Below are 17103 nucleotides of genomic sequence, written 5' to 3'. Positions count from 1 at the left end.
TTTGCCTTGTATTTCATTAGGATATTATGACTCAAAAAAATAACTGTTGAATTTTTGCAAGGAAAATGATCCCCCCCTTTATTGTACATATGTCAAGAAGAGATTATTAGAGAATGAAGTAACATGGTGGTGCTTCTTCAGGCAAAATTTTCAGTGCAATCTGGCCTTGGAGATCATGTCGTCCAAATTTCAGCACGTTTTCAAAAAAAAAATTTTTGTTTGGATTGATCATATTTTTAAAAATAAAATTTTCAAATATAATCTAAAAGTAAAATTTTTTAAAAAAACTTTAAAAAACAGTTAATCCAAACAGTGAAGAGCAGTTATGTCATTAAAATGACTACCTACCCGGCCCCGGGGAAATCTCCCACCAACTAGTTTCATAATTTCATTCATGGCGGTGGGGAGGCCCTTCTTGTTATTAGACATTGCTGGTGGAATTGGACTTTGCATCCTGAAATGGACGAGGAACCAAAACGAAAAACGGGCGTAAGCTTGGAAGACTACGACCAGAGATGGCGATTAATCTTAAAAAGCATGCCGCTATCAAATTACCCAGAAATAGCAGTGGAAAGGTAAAATCTTTGGTCTAAAAGCTTTAAATAAAATTCTGCAAATTCATTCCAGAGAAGATTCTACCTTGGAGAACCATTGACCCCACGTCCTAACTTCTACCAACTCGTTTGTGTAAAGACTAAAGACCTTTTCTCTCCTCCAATCCATTGTTTGTCTTGACTTCGACGTTAGAATGTCCCCACAATAATAATACTACTTATTTTAAGTATTTCAAAAAAGAAGGCCTTTACACTTCACACCTTACCTTGGACTCGCTTTAATGCCGCGGCTTCCCCATCATCATCATTCTTATATTTGATCCAACTAAGTACATTGATAATTCATACACGTTTGTATATCCTCTAAGAATTTAAGAATTCTTTTTTTTTTTTTTTGGGGCTGCGAAAATAGGTATTATTGGTTTTGTAATTTTGTGCGGGGTTCTTCATATTCCTTTGTTTGGAAAGCAGACTTTGGGCTATTGCCGTGTGAAGACCACTCTTCCAGTCATCCAAAGGGACCAAGACTCGTACGTCCTTCCCTTGTTCAGGCCGTCTATTGGAGTTCTGGGTTTTTTTTTTCCTCTATACTTTCAGAGATTGGGTATTTTCACCATACTTCTCATCCACTCAGATTGCATAGTCCAAAGGTGAGTTTTGTCGGATTTTTCAGTGCCTACCGAAAGTGGAATCCTTTTTTCTTATCTTTGTTTTTTTTTGCTGCAAATTGCTCCCGTCCTGCAAACATAATAGGTTCCTGCTGGAGTTTTTTAATTTTTTGCGCAATAGAGATATGAAAAGATAGTTTTTTCTTTTTTTTTTTTTTTCCTGCAAAGATGGCCACGAATTCCTTGCTTTCTCTCATCTGGGCTATGATGAACATCAACCCGTTGACTACTTATAGTTGGGAGTTTTACTATGCTTCTCATAGGCGTGGTAACCGGTTAATTTGGGATATGTGGACAAGTATGTTGATTATTCTGGATCTTTCTGAGGTATTGGTTTCACTTCAATATACTTGAAAATATGGCAGTATTTTGGGTTGTTATAAAGTATATGCTGTTGGTAGGTTTCTTTGTTGGTAACGCAGTCTTATTAAAGTTTCCATCTTGAATATGGAATGTCACTCTTAAATTCCTTTGTTTGCAAATTTTATCCACTACGATTAGTTGTTTTGCAATTACGGAAACGCGATGTTTGACCTAATTTGGACAGGATTAGTTCCACCTCATTCACTGATATTTTCTTGATTAGTTGCATGGTATTGATGTTCTGCTCCTACAGTTGGATTTGCACGGAGGAATTGCAGGGTATTGAAGGCTATGAAGTGTTTCCAGTTTTATTTGGGAGAAAGGAAGGATGATCCTAAGACCACAAAGTCAACATTGGTCCCATCCTCCTGTTCTGCTTTCGCTGATCGTGATGTCAGGCAATCAGGATCTGAACTTAATTCTCAGAATATGTCAGATGCTAGTACAGAGTCCAGGGGAAGGAACCAATTTCCCAGCTTGTCTGAAAGGCCCAACAATCTCCAAGTGTTCACTGTTGCTGAGCTGAAAGCAGCGACAAAGAATTTTAGCCGCTCCACTAAGCTTGGAGAGGGTGGTTTTGGTTGTGTATATAGAGGTGTGATCAAGAGTTCAGATGATCCTCTTAAAAGAGTTGATGTAGCTGTAAAGCAACTTGGTAGCAGGGGAATGCAGGCAAGACTTCTCGTCAATATCTCTTATCCTAGATTATTAACCTTTTACATGTATGACTTTTATCTTGTTGATAATTTTAACTCTTAATTTAACGCAACTAGCATTCGGCAACTTAATGTGTTTCATGATATTCTTTGGGGTAGTTCTTCTTTAGTCAAGTATAATTGAATATGTAGTCTAATTGTCATGGAGTGCTAGCTTTGGTGGGACCAGTGTCCTGCATACAAAGGGCAAGTATTGTTTAATGGGTGGTATGAGTATGGCAACTAATAGTTGTAAACTAGAGAATGGAACTCGCTTAAGAGCTTTAAAATGGAGCCTTTGGTATTGAAATATACAGAAACACTTCAATGTTGTTTTCTATTTCAGTTTGTGAAAATAAGGTACTGAATTTGTTTAAAAAGGGAATTCAGTCGAGTATTTCTGGTAGGTTCCCCTTCGGTGGTTTGCAACATGCATGTTAACAAGGCAGCAAGGTAGTCCTGATTTCTATAGTAACACTTAAGTTCGTTGGCTCCTGTTATAACTCGTTGCAGGTTCACGTGATTTTCACTCTCTTATTTGTGTTCATCCCACTGATATAACATATGCAGCTAACTTAACTGCGAGAATAATTCACTGACTTTGTCTTTTAGAGGTCATCCAACCTAATCTCCTCATAGAAGTTATGCCTTCCTTGTCATGCTCTACAAGTTTTCCAAGCAAGGTAAACTAGGTTTTATATCTTGGTTTTTTTCTGCATAAGACTGTAGGATATAAGCAGCTGCTGTATTGACAGACCAGAAAATGACCATTAATTACAGAAATTTTGGATTCCTAGATTGTACTCCATTTGCTCCAGTACTTGTTTTCTAACACAAGTTAGCTTTGATTGCTGCTATCATTAACACCTGACGGGTGTTGTACAACTGATATTCAAGGTTTTATTGATATGAAGAAAGGAGTGGAAATTGGAAAAGGAGACATATGAAACTGTAATGATCATCATCATATTGAAGACTGCATTGCTGCTGCAAATTCTCAATACATAGCATTGCAAAACTGCCATATGTCATAGAATTAGTAGTCCTGCATCTTTGGTAGTTTAAATGGTCTTAAAAATTAATTAATTCTCGCTATTTATAGATAAAAGTCTTAGATTACTATTCGCGTTGCTGCTTCAGTTATGTCAAGGTATCAATTGCACATCGTGAGCAGTTAACTAATCCTTTGTTTCTTATGTTTGTATTTGACATGATATTCTTTTTCTTAAATAGGGTCACAAGGAGTGGATTACAGAGGTTAATGTTCTGGGGGTTGTTGAACATCCAAATCTTGTCAGACTTATTGGCTACTGTGCAGAGGATGATGAGAGAGGAATCCAGCGGCTTCTTATTTATGAATTTATGCCAAATGGAAGTGTGGAAGACCATTTGTCAGTTAAGTCAGAAGCACCGCTCTCCTGGGCTATGAGATTAAAGATTGCCCAAGATGCTGCTCGTGGTTTAGCATACTTACATGAGGAAATGGAATTTCAGGTGATTTTGCTTTCCTTCCTAACATTCCCCCGATTTGATGATAGTTAGGTGCATCTTTCTCTTCTTTTAATTCATTCAGAGCAAAATTAGGCCATTTATTTATTCTTTCTTTTGTTATTAGAATTAGACCATTGAATGCTCCATGTGTTAAGTGTCTCTATTTTTGTGCTAATATTCTGGCTTTCAAGGCAAATTTAAGAGAACTTTTTTGCATAGTCTTATCGACCCATTTCAATATTGTAGATTATTTTCAGAGATTTCAAAGCTTCGAATATTCTCTTAGACGAGGATTGGAATGCTAAGTTGTCAGATTTTGGATTGGCTAGATTGGGTCCTTCAGAAGGATTAACTCATGTCTCAACAGCGGTATGTGCTCATAAAATGTTTGCTGCGATCCCCCTTATAGATGTTAAGTGCTAACACGGTCCTCATTGTGCATGAATTATTGCATCCTTCGTGTAAAATGACATCTTTATTTTTGTTCAGCTTATCATGTGATTGAACATGAGTAACTTTTGCATGACCTCCACTGTTGACGATAAAAGAAAACTGACTTGTAATGGTAATTGTTGATCTATGATATTGGAGTAGCTTGGCCACCTCAACATGTTGTATCTTATTTCAAATGGTAGCAGCTGACGAATTCAAATGAATCAAAACTGGTAACAGAGTTGGATGCGTCTAACTTTTAAAGATTCAAGCTATTTAACTTTGCGCATTTGCTCAGAAAAAATGTTTTTGTATATTCTTACTGAACTATCCACAAATCCAGGTGATGAAGTTGTTCATGAAGAATGGAACTCTGCGCTTTAATCTTAGAGTAGCTTCACTAGCACATCATAACAGTCCTAGTTTCAGCTCTTTAAAAGAAACATATGTGTTTGGATTGCACATTATTTACACATTATTTACACACACTGACTTGCTTGCATTATTAACACATTTTTTACCACCTTTTTATATCATATATATCACATCAAAAAAGTGCTACAGTATTTTTTCAAACATATGTGTGGTTTTAATATATATATATCTATATTCTTTGCAAATGTCTTAAGAGCATTGAAGTTTATGAAAGGTAATTATGGGGCCATTCTTACTTAGTTACTTGAAACAAACGTGCATTTATCAGGTTGTTGGAACAATGGGATATGCAGCTCCAGAATACATTCAAACTGGTCGTCTAACATCTAAGAGTGATGTATGGAGTTATGGGGTCTTTTTATATGAACTCATCACAGGACGACGGCCATTGGATCGCAATCGACCCAGAAATGAACAAAAGCTCTTAGAATGGGTAAAGCCATACTTATCAGATGCTAAAAAGTTTCAACAGATTTTAGACCCAAGGCTTGAAAGGAAACACTTAATCAAGTCAGCTCACAAACTGTCTCTTGTCGCCAATCGGTGCTTGGCCAGACATGCAAAAACACGCCCAAAAATGAGTGAAGTGGTGGCAATGGTAAACCAAGTGGTGGCGGCATCGGTGGAAATAGGCAGTCCTCGCCCCCCTTTGAAGGCTGTGGGGCAAAAAGAAACTGAAGAGGGAGCTGGGAAGAAGAACAAAAGGAGGATCATGGACGCAAGGGTTGTAGAGGGCGGTTGGTTAGTTCGGATCTGGTCATCAAAGCATGTGAAAACATACTGATTGCTATGGGGCCCCCCGGAGTATGAGAGGATTTGTGGGGGGTCTTGTTTTTGGGTACATATATAGCAGGTTAGTGTGTTTCCATAGACTGATGAAGCTATGGTATTTCTTGACTCCATTCTATTATACCTTTAAACTTGAAAGAGGCTATCAATTTTTCGTTTACCTCTGGTGACGTCTAACTACATCAAATGCAAGCGAAATATGCGAATTGCAGGAACTTCTAGGGATGGGAAGAGATGCTTGGGTGCTGAATTTGATAGAAAGGATTTAGATGGTGTCTGTAATGTTCGACGTGTAAAAAAAATGTGGAAGTGTCAGATTGGTAACCATATGATTTGTTGTTTAAGGGATCTTGGAGATGCCCAAAGGTCCATCGGTTCTTTAATGCGTCTCTATGTATAGAAAAACACGGTGGAACGTTTTTTTTATGCTTTCATTTGTAAAATTGATATTGTCGCTGTTGCACTCTCCATGTTCCGATGGAAAGTACTCCAGCAACGGGAATATCTTAAATAGTTCTGAAAGAAAAATCTGGATTGGGGTTTTGGGCATTTCACTCCCATGGTTCAAATTGGATTTGAGGCAGATTGACCGTTTTTATTCATCTCGGAGACGTTTCGATCGAGTTTTCGATGATCTATTATCTTGGAGTCAACTCATTTCGTTTTGATATCGAAACAGAAAGTCCTGTTTTGACATCGGAATGGAATTCGATGACGACTCGGCCAGGTCTTTGAACCATGTTCACTGCAAAAAAGGGTCACTCGGTGACCATCTGTTTCCAGTGATGAGGATGAGGATCATAGTAAAGTTCTTGGAATCATCCCCAGGAATACGCAATAGGCAGGGACCTAAATGCTTGTCCCAAAAAATGGCCTCATTTATTCTTTGATTCTCGATGCTTACCAATTATTACCACCGCCCCAAAAAAAAAAAAAAGCCACTCGAGTTGCGTGTTAAAATGACAGTTAACGCTCGGACGCGTTTGGTCTGGGCTGCCATCTGCGTTCGATGAATTATTAAGACTGACTTGGGAACCTGACACGGCTTGGCAGGGGTTTGATGTCTTGAAATGCGCTTGCCAGCTCATTACTTGTAATTAAACAACGTCAAGGATTATAAATATTAATTATTTCGGCTGGCTTGCCTTCCTTTTTGCTTACTGATGATGTCAGTTTGCACTCAGTCAGTCAAGTGTCCCCATTTCAGAAACAAGAAAACTTTCATATATTAATGTATATTGCATGGGCTGTTACGTATATTGGCTTCAAAATAAGGAAGGATTTTTGTACTACTAATATTGTAATTACGACAGTTTCCATTCGTTATGCTTTTGAGTGCTTGGTTAACAATGGAAATACGAATGAAAAAACGTGAAAAAAGGCTGCCTTGTGTTATTGAATGCGTATGCGGCCATCTTTCTTTTAATAAGTTTAATGATTTTGACGCCTTGAAAAAAAAATTCATCCACTTTTTTTTTGTGGATCAAAAGACGCAAATACTTTAGAGTTTACCACATGCAAAATACTTATGAAAAAAAAAAGAATAACTTTCTTTGTATATATCCCTTTCAACGCATTAAAAGAACACGACTTCTTCTTGAATACAAAGTCATAAACCCATAAAAATCACTCTCTATGACAACAAATAGCCACAAAAGTCATCTTTTACTACTATCATTTAAGATCTAATACCTTAAGCAAAGTGCAACAATTAATGATATGTATTTATCACCCCCCCCCCCCCAACAATAAATTTGAAGGTATTTCACAAACAAACAATCAATCCATGAAAAGGAGTCTAAAATCGGTAATCTTTAAATTAAAGATGTTAAATTATAGGTGGGTGTTTTAGTCATTTACAGCGATCAAAATATGATAGTTGAGGAGCGACTGAAATTTTTTTTAGCATGCTGAAGGCATCAGTCCGTAATAAATACTACTTCAATTTTCTTTCATGTCCTTATCATGTAAGCAAAGCACATGAATTTTGGTAGCTCATAAATCCGTTATCTTTATCGTCATGGAGGTCTACCTCATAAATGTTCTCATAGCACTAGTCTTCATTTTTTTTTCAAACTAAAATGCTACTTTTTTTTCTTTTATCTGAAACGGCAATTATCTAATTTATTCCTATTCTATGAGAAGGAGTCTAAAAAGATTTGCATGAGAGGTGAACCATCAAATTACAAGTGTACTAGTGCACTCTCTGAAATTTTTAAGAATAAGTGCAGTACTTCTACTCTGGATTTTCTTTTAAAAACTTAAATGTTACTTATGGGATACCCAATATATATATATATATATATATATATGTGTGTGTGTGTAGAACCCAAGGCGAGAACTAGATTAAAGGCCTCGAAATTTGTTGCACTTTGCGTACGTGCTCTTTACTAGATAATCTAAATTAACAGAAATTTCTTTGGATTGTTCATCTTTTCAGTGAAATGAAATAGTTATATCTTACTTCTTTCTAGCTTAGCTCTTTTCACCAGGCCTTCAAAGAGAGGAAAAAAAAACTCTTTTCATCAATTACAACCTATATATATACACACACAGAGGTTTTAAGAAATTAAAAGAGTCACTTATGGCACCTCATTTGAACATAATAATGGTTTCAAAAGTGTGATAGTGCTAAAAAGAGAAACGTGTAATAAAATAGGAACAATTGTTCAAAACATTCATCACATTTTGTCAAATGAATTTTTTTGTCCTTCACTTTTAAAATATTAATTTTACATTCCTTGCAATTTCAAAATAGCAATTTTTTATCCCAACATAAGTTTCAAACCAATTTTTAGCCTGAAATCATCAAGTGACTCACATTCAATCATTTTTTAAGTACAAAAAAGGTTAAATCTCACACTTTTAGTGGCAAAGATGATTAAGAATTTGATCATATCCTACTTTTTCAGGAAACAAATGTGTGTGGCTCATGTTGAAATATACATTTTTATAAGGTTAAGAATGAATATGGATTAGGTTATTTGTTTAACTACAAATGGGATTTAACTTTTTTGCCTCTAAAAAAAATAATCTCATAGGTAGGTCACGTGATGGATTTAGGGTAAAAAAATTGTCGAAAATCTAGATTAGGATAAAAAATTGCCAACTTGATTTTGTAAGAGATGTAAAGTTACTATTTCAAAAGTGAAGGATAAAATAATTCATTTGACGAAAACATGAAGAACGCTTTGAACTATTTTTCTAATAAAATATTTTAACCCATAAAAACAAAAGCTTGACAATGTATACAACTAATTTAAATTTTGCACATGTGTCATGTATCAAATTATAATAGTGTATATACACTGTCAGTATTAGTGTATATAGGATTAATTCTAAAAATAATTGAATAAAGATGTAGAAAAGTCCCAAGCAAATTGAAACTTAGAAATATCATTCCACCCTTTTATTTCACTTTACTGATTTGAAGAAGGGTTCCACCGCCAGTAAAAGAGAAAGCGCGTTTGTCTTGTTTGGTTTGGCGCGGCTTCGTGGGATTTCTTGTGAATAGAAAAAAAAAAAAAAAAAAAAAGGTGAGAGTAGGAGGATTCAAGAAAAAGGCAAAAGGACAAGAAAAGAAAAAAGAGCGAGAATATAAGGATTCAAGAAAAGGGCGGCTTAAAACTAACGGCACGTTTCGCTCCGCTCAAAAGCCACGGCCACCACCCAAATTCTACTCGAATCAAAGCCTTCTTCTTGGTGTCTACGGCTCTATGGGCATTGAGTAGGACAAGCAGCGCAGGCCAAAAGCCATTTCAATTTCTACACCAAATTTATTCTTCCAAATTTGCCACCTCATTTGACACGCCCGCCACTACCACTTCCATTACCATTACCTCCCGAAAATCGTATATATAACCCTTTCAAATTCCCCATACTCGCCATCTGTTTCCCTCCTCCGTCCTCCCACCCTCGCCCAACTAGACATTCCATTCTTCTCCCTTGCCATCCAGCTGATTGGCAGCTGTCTGTCTGAAGCTCAGGGTGAGATCACAGTTCTTTTTTCCTTGGATTGATCTCTCTCTCTCGCTATCTCTCTTTTTCCTTGTGATTGCAGTTAAATTGCTTGTTAGATTGTTTTCTTGGTATTTACTGTTGGAATTATACTCTCCTGATCGATCCTTATATCTCGTTTAGGATCACTTGATGCTAAAGTTATCGAATTATTCACTAGTGTTCGGTTTGTACAGCTTTTAATCGCGGGAACCCGAAAACATTTAGATGCTCGGAGATGTATACATGTATGCATGTATATATCCTATGCACGGGATGGGATGCAGATGATTGATCTTTTCTTCGTTTGAGTCTAATATCTGGTAGTACAAATACTTGTTTCTTTTTTCTTTATATTTCAAAATTCAGGCTTGTCTTTAGCGTGTACTCGTATATATCACTTGCTTATATCTTCTCTCCTCTTCCTCTCTATTCATAAAGTTGTAATCTCTCATAATCACCTTTTTAATTTTCAAAACTATCCATTTGATTGATCAGTCAAAGTCATAAATTTTGGTTTAATTTTGTGGATATCACGTGTGCAATCCACCTGGTAGTTATTTCGAAGGATTTAGCTCCCACGCGCAATCGTTTACCTATTAATTTCTGATCCTATTCATTATGGGGGTTTTTTTTTTCCCAATTCCTTGTTTGCTATCATGCCTCTAGATGTCCAGTGTCATAGATAGACATGGTATTAATTGCGTCTATATTCTTCCTCCTTCCTTTTTCATCCTTTCATGATCTTCTATTAGTTTTTATTCTCGTTCTTTTGTCGTGCGTATATGGATTTTTCAAAGCACGAGATTCCTTCTCCCTTTTCCATTGAATGCAAGACGAAACAGAAACATGAAGAAGGGAATTAAATTGTTCTACTGGGTGATATAATTTTAAGGGACAATATTAAGAGTGAAAAGAAAAACTTGAAGATATTAAGATTCCTTTTTTCCCCCCTTTTTCAAAGGACTTGTGGTTCCAGCTTCTTCCCTTTATTTCCTGATTGACAATGCATGAGTATGTTGATTAAGGAAGCAATGTGGCTACTCTTAGCGTTTGTTTCTTGGTTAGCTTGGTTAGACATGCCAGCTTGAATCAATCACACTTATACATCATCAAGCTACTGTTTTATAACCGGCATACAGTGGGACTTGGCAAAATTAGTAGGATGCCATTGATTGGCTTAAACATAGAAAAGAATAGCTGTTCAACTAGGCTTGTTTTGCATTTTCTAATTCCAAGTCATGTTTGCATGGCTGTATTTTATTAACTTTTCTTTAGTATGTGCCTTTATTTTCTCTGTCCTCTAAACCTTTATGCTGAATATGAGTAAGACGGTCAACATAAGAAAGAGAGTTGGGTCAAATCCCTGGGAAACTAAGCTCTTAGTGAGTACCATCCTTCTGTACTTTTATGAATGAGGAGGATTTTTGTATCTGCTGACGACTCTCCATTAGGTTTGGAATTGTTGACTTGATCATGGACATCTAACTATTGTTGTTAAATTTCATCTTTTAATGATGCTGGAGTAGGATCAGTGGTTATTTAGGCTAGTCGTAGTATTACATATACGCAGATATATTGATATACTTTTTTGTCCTGTGTGCACAAGTTTATATGTTTGCATGTTTCTGTTGTCTGTCAGATCATTCTTGCTTCCTTGATCAATAAAGATATCTTTAGAATGAACATCTCACGCTTCTTTACCCAAGTTTGTTCAAGTATTATGGCAAGAAGTTGTTATATGCAAGGCTAGCTTACTTGGGGCCTAGTGTTCGTTAAAAGCAGATATTTCTTGAGTTTGGAAGAAAAGAAGCAATTATGTCTGAACCGGGATCAGATTATACTCCATGGGGTTTAAATATTTTTGATGTAGACCATAATTTCACTTCCAATTACTATGGGAATAGCAATCCATATGATGTAAACATCTCTTCTGAACAATATATGAGCGACTGCGATTATGATACTACTGGACATGCCTTGGGAGATGAATTCACACGGTTATCAGTTGGAGACTCTCCTGAAACCTTGCCTATAATACATGAATACTATCAAGGCTCCACTGTCAGTGAAGACTGTCACAGTCCATCAAGGCCCTACTATTCTGGTATGTGATTTCGTGTCTTTGTCTCTACTGGCATACTATATGTACTGTTTTTGATGTGATAACTTATGTACGTCAATGTATTGTAGGTTATAGATTTGGTCCAGTAGATATGGATGATGCAGCACCTTCAACTTCCTATTCTGGTCCTGAAGATGGATCTTTTGATACGGAAATGTATTCTTATGATTTGGAGATAACAGAGGAGTCTGAGCTTGATGGAGAAGTCGGAAAGAGGCTAAACCAAATGATTCCTGTTCCTGTAAGTATTGCTTGTATAAAGTACAATGACATTTTTCATAATCTCTCAAGTTCAATGAATGTTTGAAGCGCAAATCTGGATATGATTTCTTATGTTTACCTTTTACATTAGGGTATGCCACCCTGGTTTTTAACTCGTTTTGAATCAAAAGTTCTTTTACTTAAACATCATCTCTCTACATCTACGCTTTGAGTTCTTTCTGTGGGGCTTCAGGGGCAGCATCTTTTTTCCTCTAACGTTTAATTAATATGGAGGCGATAGTTTTTTGTGTTGAATTGAACGGGTTCTGGTTGGATGTTGGGTCCTGGATTCAAAGTTACCTTAAAAGGGACTCCATGTTTTTACCCATTCTACCAGGAAGTGTGGTGTGACAATTTTAGTTGTGCTGAGGTTGTAGCTTTTCTGTAGTACATGAGAAGCACTCCTCTGCTGTAGAGTTTGATTGAGGAGATCTTGAGTGTCACTATACATTCTTAATCATTCGGGTGCAAATGTTTTTATTTCAATGTTAATTTATCATCTTAGTTCAATGTTTTGGCTGGACTTATGTCAACTTTTCATACATTAAACCCTCTCGCTGATTGCTTACTTTTTTTTGTGTTCACTTAGTGACACTATTCCCCAGCCTTTTGATGTAAAACTAAAATGATGCATATATTGGAAACTATCTAAATAAAGATTATAAGCTGGAGACCCTAGAGGCTTATCTTTAGCCTTTTTGTGGATTCTTATTCTGCTTGAGCTTCATTTTGAGATGCTTAATTTTGTTTGAGAAGATTGGTATGATATGCAACCTAACAAAGTTGTCTTATCTGTTACCCCATATCTACAAAAAGATTATGATTTCTTTAAACATGCAAAGTTATGTATTATTTTAGAATTCTCAGGTAGGCATCAGGTAATTAATTGATTTGGAAATTCATGTGCTTGAAGATGGCTTAAGCTTTCTAAAATTAGCTAGATGCATACATGAGTATTTAATTGGTTTTTAATGCAGCATGTTCCTAGAATTAATGGAGACATTCCTTCAGTTCATGAAGCAACTTCTGATCACCAAAGGCTGCTGGATAGGTAACTGTACATTTCTTTTCTCGCTCTGTCCCTTTTTCTGGGTTTCTAGCCATCATGTACTGAAGGTAAAATACTTAGCATATATTCACAGAGGGAACCTGGTTGGCATGTTCCTCATATATTCTACTGGCTCTCTACCATTTTTGGGATGTCCCTCATCTTAAGGAAAGAATTGGAACACTATGGTCAATATTTCTAGGATCAGAATTTTTAATCTGCATGCTAAATTTTTCATGATTAGGTTTGTTTCTATATGATACACACGTTACAAAGGTTTGAGGTTGGATGATGTTTTTGTTTAAGATTGCAGTTATATGATTTGGTAGAGCACAAAGTTCAAGGAGATGGCAACTGTCAGGTTAGTTATGATGGCTGAAGCTTGAGTGTTCAACGTATCTTGTTTTTTATGCTGAGAAAACAAAGCTAATACTCTGTATGAAGTTACTGTTTCATTTTACATCCTATTCACCAAAAACAGTTTGTAATGTGTGTTTGTTTCTGAGTTATGCTACTTGGTTAATATATGTTATAGTGAAGTAAAAAGTGGAGAATATTTATCTTGCTGTATGCCACATTATAAGAATATAAGTGTGTTACGTGCTTGGTCCTGCTAATCAGTAGAGTGTATTATGTCAACCAAAATGGTGAACACCCCAAGATAATAACTTAATAAGCATACCATTTAAAGTTGGGTGGGGGATTGTTGTTCATTGAATGAAGTAGGTTATCTTAGTTAATCTGTGTTCTTAGCATGGGACTCCTAGAATTATCCGCTTTGCTTTCATAAGACTGTTATGCCATCAATTGACTGGGCTCTTTAGGCTTGCATCATAGGTTGTAAATACTCCCTGCTTTTCACACCTTTTGTTAGGTAATTCTTTCTCTCCTGCTTTAGATGTCTTAAGAACTCAATACTGATAAGCAAACAAGATATGCTTCTTTTTTTTAGCATGGACTACAACCAATATTGGTTTTGAAACTTTTTTCTAGTCTTCCTCTTGCCATTTTATATATTAGATTGATGAAATAAAATTTTTGCACCATACAGCATAGAATATGTGTAGTTTCTTGCGCATGTGGTACATGGTAAGGTTGCTAATCCACAAGTACAAGCACCTGGACTGTTACTAGAGTTACCAGGTTAGATCATGCATGTACGGCTATTCTCTTTAGTTTTATGTTGTTACTTTGCTCGTATGTGTATACAAGAACCTGGAACGTCACTAGAAGTACCAGGTTATGACATGCATCTACAGCGGTTCTGTTTAGTTTTTGTTGCTACTTTGCTTTTCATGCATGAGTTAAATAAGGTACATTCAGTATCCTCAAAACAAAATACATGCCTATGTATGTGTTTTATGAAATTTAATATTGCATGCAATTACTTCCTATTCTTGAGCTCTGTCTTCTCGATGTTGTAGCCTTCTTTTGTTTATTGACCTGTTTATTTTTGTAAGCCTCTTCTTTTGCTCATATATAGTTGGTCATTGTGGTTTACACGAAAAGATAAATATCTTGAACTCAATACAGGAACTTTACTGTTCATGGAATTCTACTTCTTTTTCTTCTTTTCTCTTTATGGTGTCTATTAATTTTACTTTCTCTTTTTACCACAGTTTCGGGCTTTATCAGATCAAGTTTATCGTACCCCAGAACACCATGAATCTGTCCGGCAGCAAGTTGCCAGTCAGGTGGTTGTCCCAGATATTTATATATTTCTAGAAAGATCTTATGTTTTGCTTGAGAATTACGTATTACAGTGTCTATACCTAATTTCATTTCTTGCAATGATGTTATCATCAGCTTCAAGCTCACCCAGAGATGTACGAGGGATATGTTCCTATGGAGTATAGTGAATATATAAACAGGATGTCCAAGTATATTTCAATGTCCTTGCAGTTTCTTTTATTGTCTTAGGAACTTTCAAGTTGGAATCACTTATTTTTACCCTTTGATTGTGACCAAACCAGGAATGGTGAGTGGGGTGATCATGTTACATTGCAAGCAGCTGCAGATATGGTAATTTTATCATTTTCCATTCTCTTTGTGTAGGGATTCCTTCCTGCTTGTTTTTTTACCATTATTGATCGGAACCTGGTTTTGTCCTTTGAACATGCAAGCTTGAGAGATAAGCTAATTTGTTGAGTTTGTTGTGGCTTCCGAATGCCTTTTTGGGACAAAGTTTGAGTGTGCTAGTGATAATTCCATCTGTTTCAAAATGTTTTCTTCAAGAATTGCATTTCTGTAGGATGATGATTTTTTTCTTGTGTTTTCTCGGCATTTTGATTTTGGGCACCTAATTGTGATGCACTTTTCATTTTTATGTGTTGAGCTTGGTTTTCAAGGGAAACTGATTAGCATCTCAATTGATTCTGTAGATAATCTTTCTGCCAGTATTGTATAATCTTAATACGTTCAGTTAAAGAACATCTGTTTCATAGATATCATTGCTTGTGAAAGGATTGTTGAAGTTTGAACTGCTCTATTTTTTGTCCTTTTCTTCTGGCAGTATGGCATGAAGATTTTTGTCGTTACTTCATTTAGAGGCACTTGTTACATTGAGATTCTTCCAAAGGTTCAGAAGTCGAAAAGAGGCAAGTTATGGTTGTTCTTTATGTCATACATACAAGAAAATAGCTACCCTGGCTAAGGCTGCATATACCTTATCCTTCCTAGTTCCTGCACGGGTGGGACTGTAATATAATGCTTTTCCTCATGACCTAGGACTTTGTGCCCAATTATTTATTTATTTATGGATCAGTTCCCATTAGTTATTGATCTTTGACTCCAATATGTCACACTAAATGTGTGTTGGACTAGTTTACTGCTGAGGGATCCATGGTGCATTATTGGTCATTTCTTATTGCTTGCCCATTTTTCTGGAATAGATTTAGATTCCTCTTCTTTTGATAATATATTTCAGTTAGCTAGTGTTACAAATGGTAAGACGAGTTGCAGCTTTTGTACAGATGTAATGTGTTGGAAGTTACGAGACTAAAGTGTCAAGCAAGATGAAGCTCGGGAATACCATTTATGAAGAGACTATGTTGCTTAAGAAATCTACCATAAGTTTCATTTTGTAGCTGACTTTTTTACCTAATGGGAGCGTACGAATTCTTTGTTTCATTGGATTAGTCAATAAACCGAGCTTGAGATTACACACTGAAGTTCATTTCTTTAGCAAATTGATCACAAGCAAAATTTTATGCACATGAACTTGTTCCTTTGTCAATTATTTGTGAACGACAAAATATTCTTTGATAGACGTAGGACAAAGTTTAAGTTAAGGGTTTCAAATTTATTTGAACGTTATTCATAAATTAGTAGAGTATCTGGGCAAGCTCATCATCGTAATCTTGAGCTCATTTATTTACGCTTGTAAGTAGTTCGGACTGGGTTCGTATATGTTTTGATAATTTGTAAGCGAATGTTGCTTTACATGCAGTGTGACGATAATTTGGTGCTATTGAAGTCATTGTATTTAATTTATTTTTTCTTATGCAGTTATTTGCCTCAGTTTTTGGTCGGAGGTGCACTACAACTCAATTTATCCCCAAGGAGGTGATTCTTCTAATCTCGTCTCTTAATTGGTGTGACCATGCATCAACCATGAATTACCACGGGCCCGAGCTGTGATATTACCCACCCTTTTCTGTGCAGATGTGCTTTTGAGTGATTTTAAGAAGAAGAAGAAGTGGTGGAGGTTTGGAAACAAGCACTAGAGGAGTTGGACAGTACAAGATATACGCATATTTGTTAGTGCGAAACTGTCTGGATGGTTATATAGTCGCAGATGCAAGATTGACTTCTCTGCTTATACTGCTATGATATTTATATGCATGTTTATGCGTTATCGTATAGTATGGTATAGTTTGTGGTGTGGTATAGGTCACATTCAATCTATCATGTGGTGTCTACGTCATTGACTCTGTGACTAAGAGGTGCGTGCTCTAAATGCATGCTAATTTTCCCATCCTAGCATGTTTGGGGCTTAATAAAGTTGGATTACGGTGTAATTCGATATAGTAAACGATGAAAAATAATCAAGATTTATTTCAACTTGTGAGGAGTATGCTATACATTTTTTTTTCTTTTGTATGGATGTGTGTATATATATATGTATATATTGGGGGTCTCCTTAGACAACGGTTCCAGTTAAAGTCGCTGGATGATATCTGCAGTTAGGAGCAGAAGGAAAGCATCACAATTAGATTGCAAACTTTGATGGGGCAGAATCATTGAT

The 17103-nt window shown here is 36.2% G+C and overlaps 2 protein-coding genes across 5 annotated transcripts; both read left to right on the top strand.

Annotated features, from left to right (window-relative positions):
* Positions 1-952: 952 nt before the first annotated feature.
* LOC113774566 (serine/threonine-protein kinase PCRK1-like) lies at positions 953-5996 on the top strand. 3 transcript variants are annotated; one of them, XR_003468825.1, is made up of 6 exons: positions 953-1204; positions 1839-2257; positions 3514-3774; positions 4018-4140; positions 4907-5491; positions 5640-5996. XR_003468825.1 is itself a non-coding variant. In XM_027319114.1 (5 exons), the coding sequence occupies exons 2-5, from the start codon at positions 1877-1879 to the stop codon at positions 5420-5422; spliced, it is 1281 nt and encodes a 426-aa protein (XP_027174915.1). In that variant the 5' UTR covers positions 953-1204; positions 1809-1876; the 3' UTR covers positions 5423-5996. The 3 variants fall into 3 exon arrangements, 2 of the variants coding, with proteins under 2 accessions (XP_027174915.1, XP_027174914.1); XM_027319114.1 differs by having other exon boundaries at positions 1809-2257; positions 4907-5996; XM_027319113.1 differs by having other exon boundaries at positions 954-1204; positions 4907-5996.
* Positions 5997-9071: 3075 nt separating this feature from the next.
* On the top strand, positions 9072-16921 carry LOC113772877. 2 transcript variants are annotated; one of them, XM_027317373.1, is made up of 12 exons: positions 9072-9414; positions 9621-9746; positions 11066-11530; positions 11617-11789; positions 12787-12860; positions 13164-13218; positions 14477-14551; positions 14664-14737; positions 14831-14879; positions 15370-15454; positions 16365-16421; positions 16521-16921. In XM_027317373.1, exons 3-12 carry the CDS (start codon positions 11242-11244, stop codon positions 16580-16582), a joined length of 993 nt encoding a protein of 330 aa, XP_027173174.1. In that variant the 5' UTR covers positions 9072-9414; positions 9621-9746; positions 11066-11241; the 3' UTR covers positions 16583-16921. The 2 variants fall into 2 exon arrangements, with proteins under 2 accessions (XP_027173174.1, XP_027173173.1); XM_027317372.1 differs by lacking the exon at positions 9621-9746.
* Positions 16922-17103: the final 182 nt, after the last annotated feature.

The sequence above is a fragment of the Coffea eugenioides genome, chromosome 6 (assembly GCF_003713205.1).
Source record: "Coffea eugenioides isolate CCC68of chromosome 6, Ceug_1.0, whole genome shotgun sequence".
Lineage (NCBI taxonomy): Eukaryota > Viridiplantae > Streptophyta > Magnoliopsida > Gentianales > Rubiaceae > Coffea > Coffea eugenioides.
This window is presented reverse-complemented; position numbering and strand designations above follow the sequence as displayed.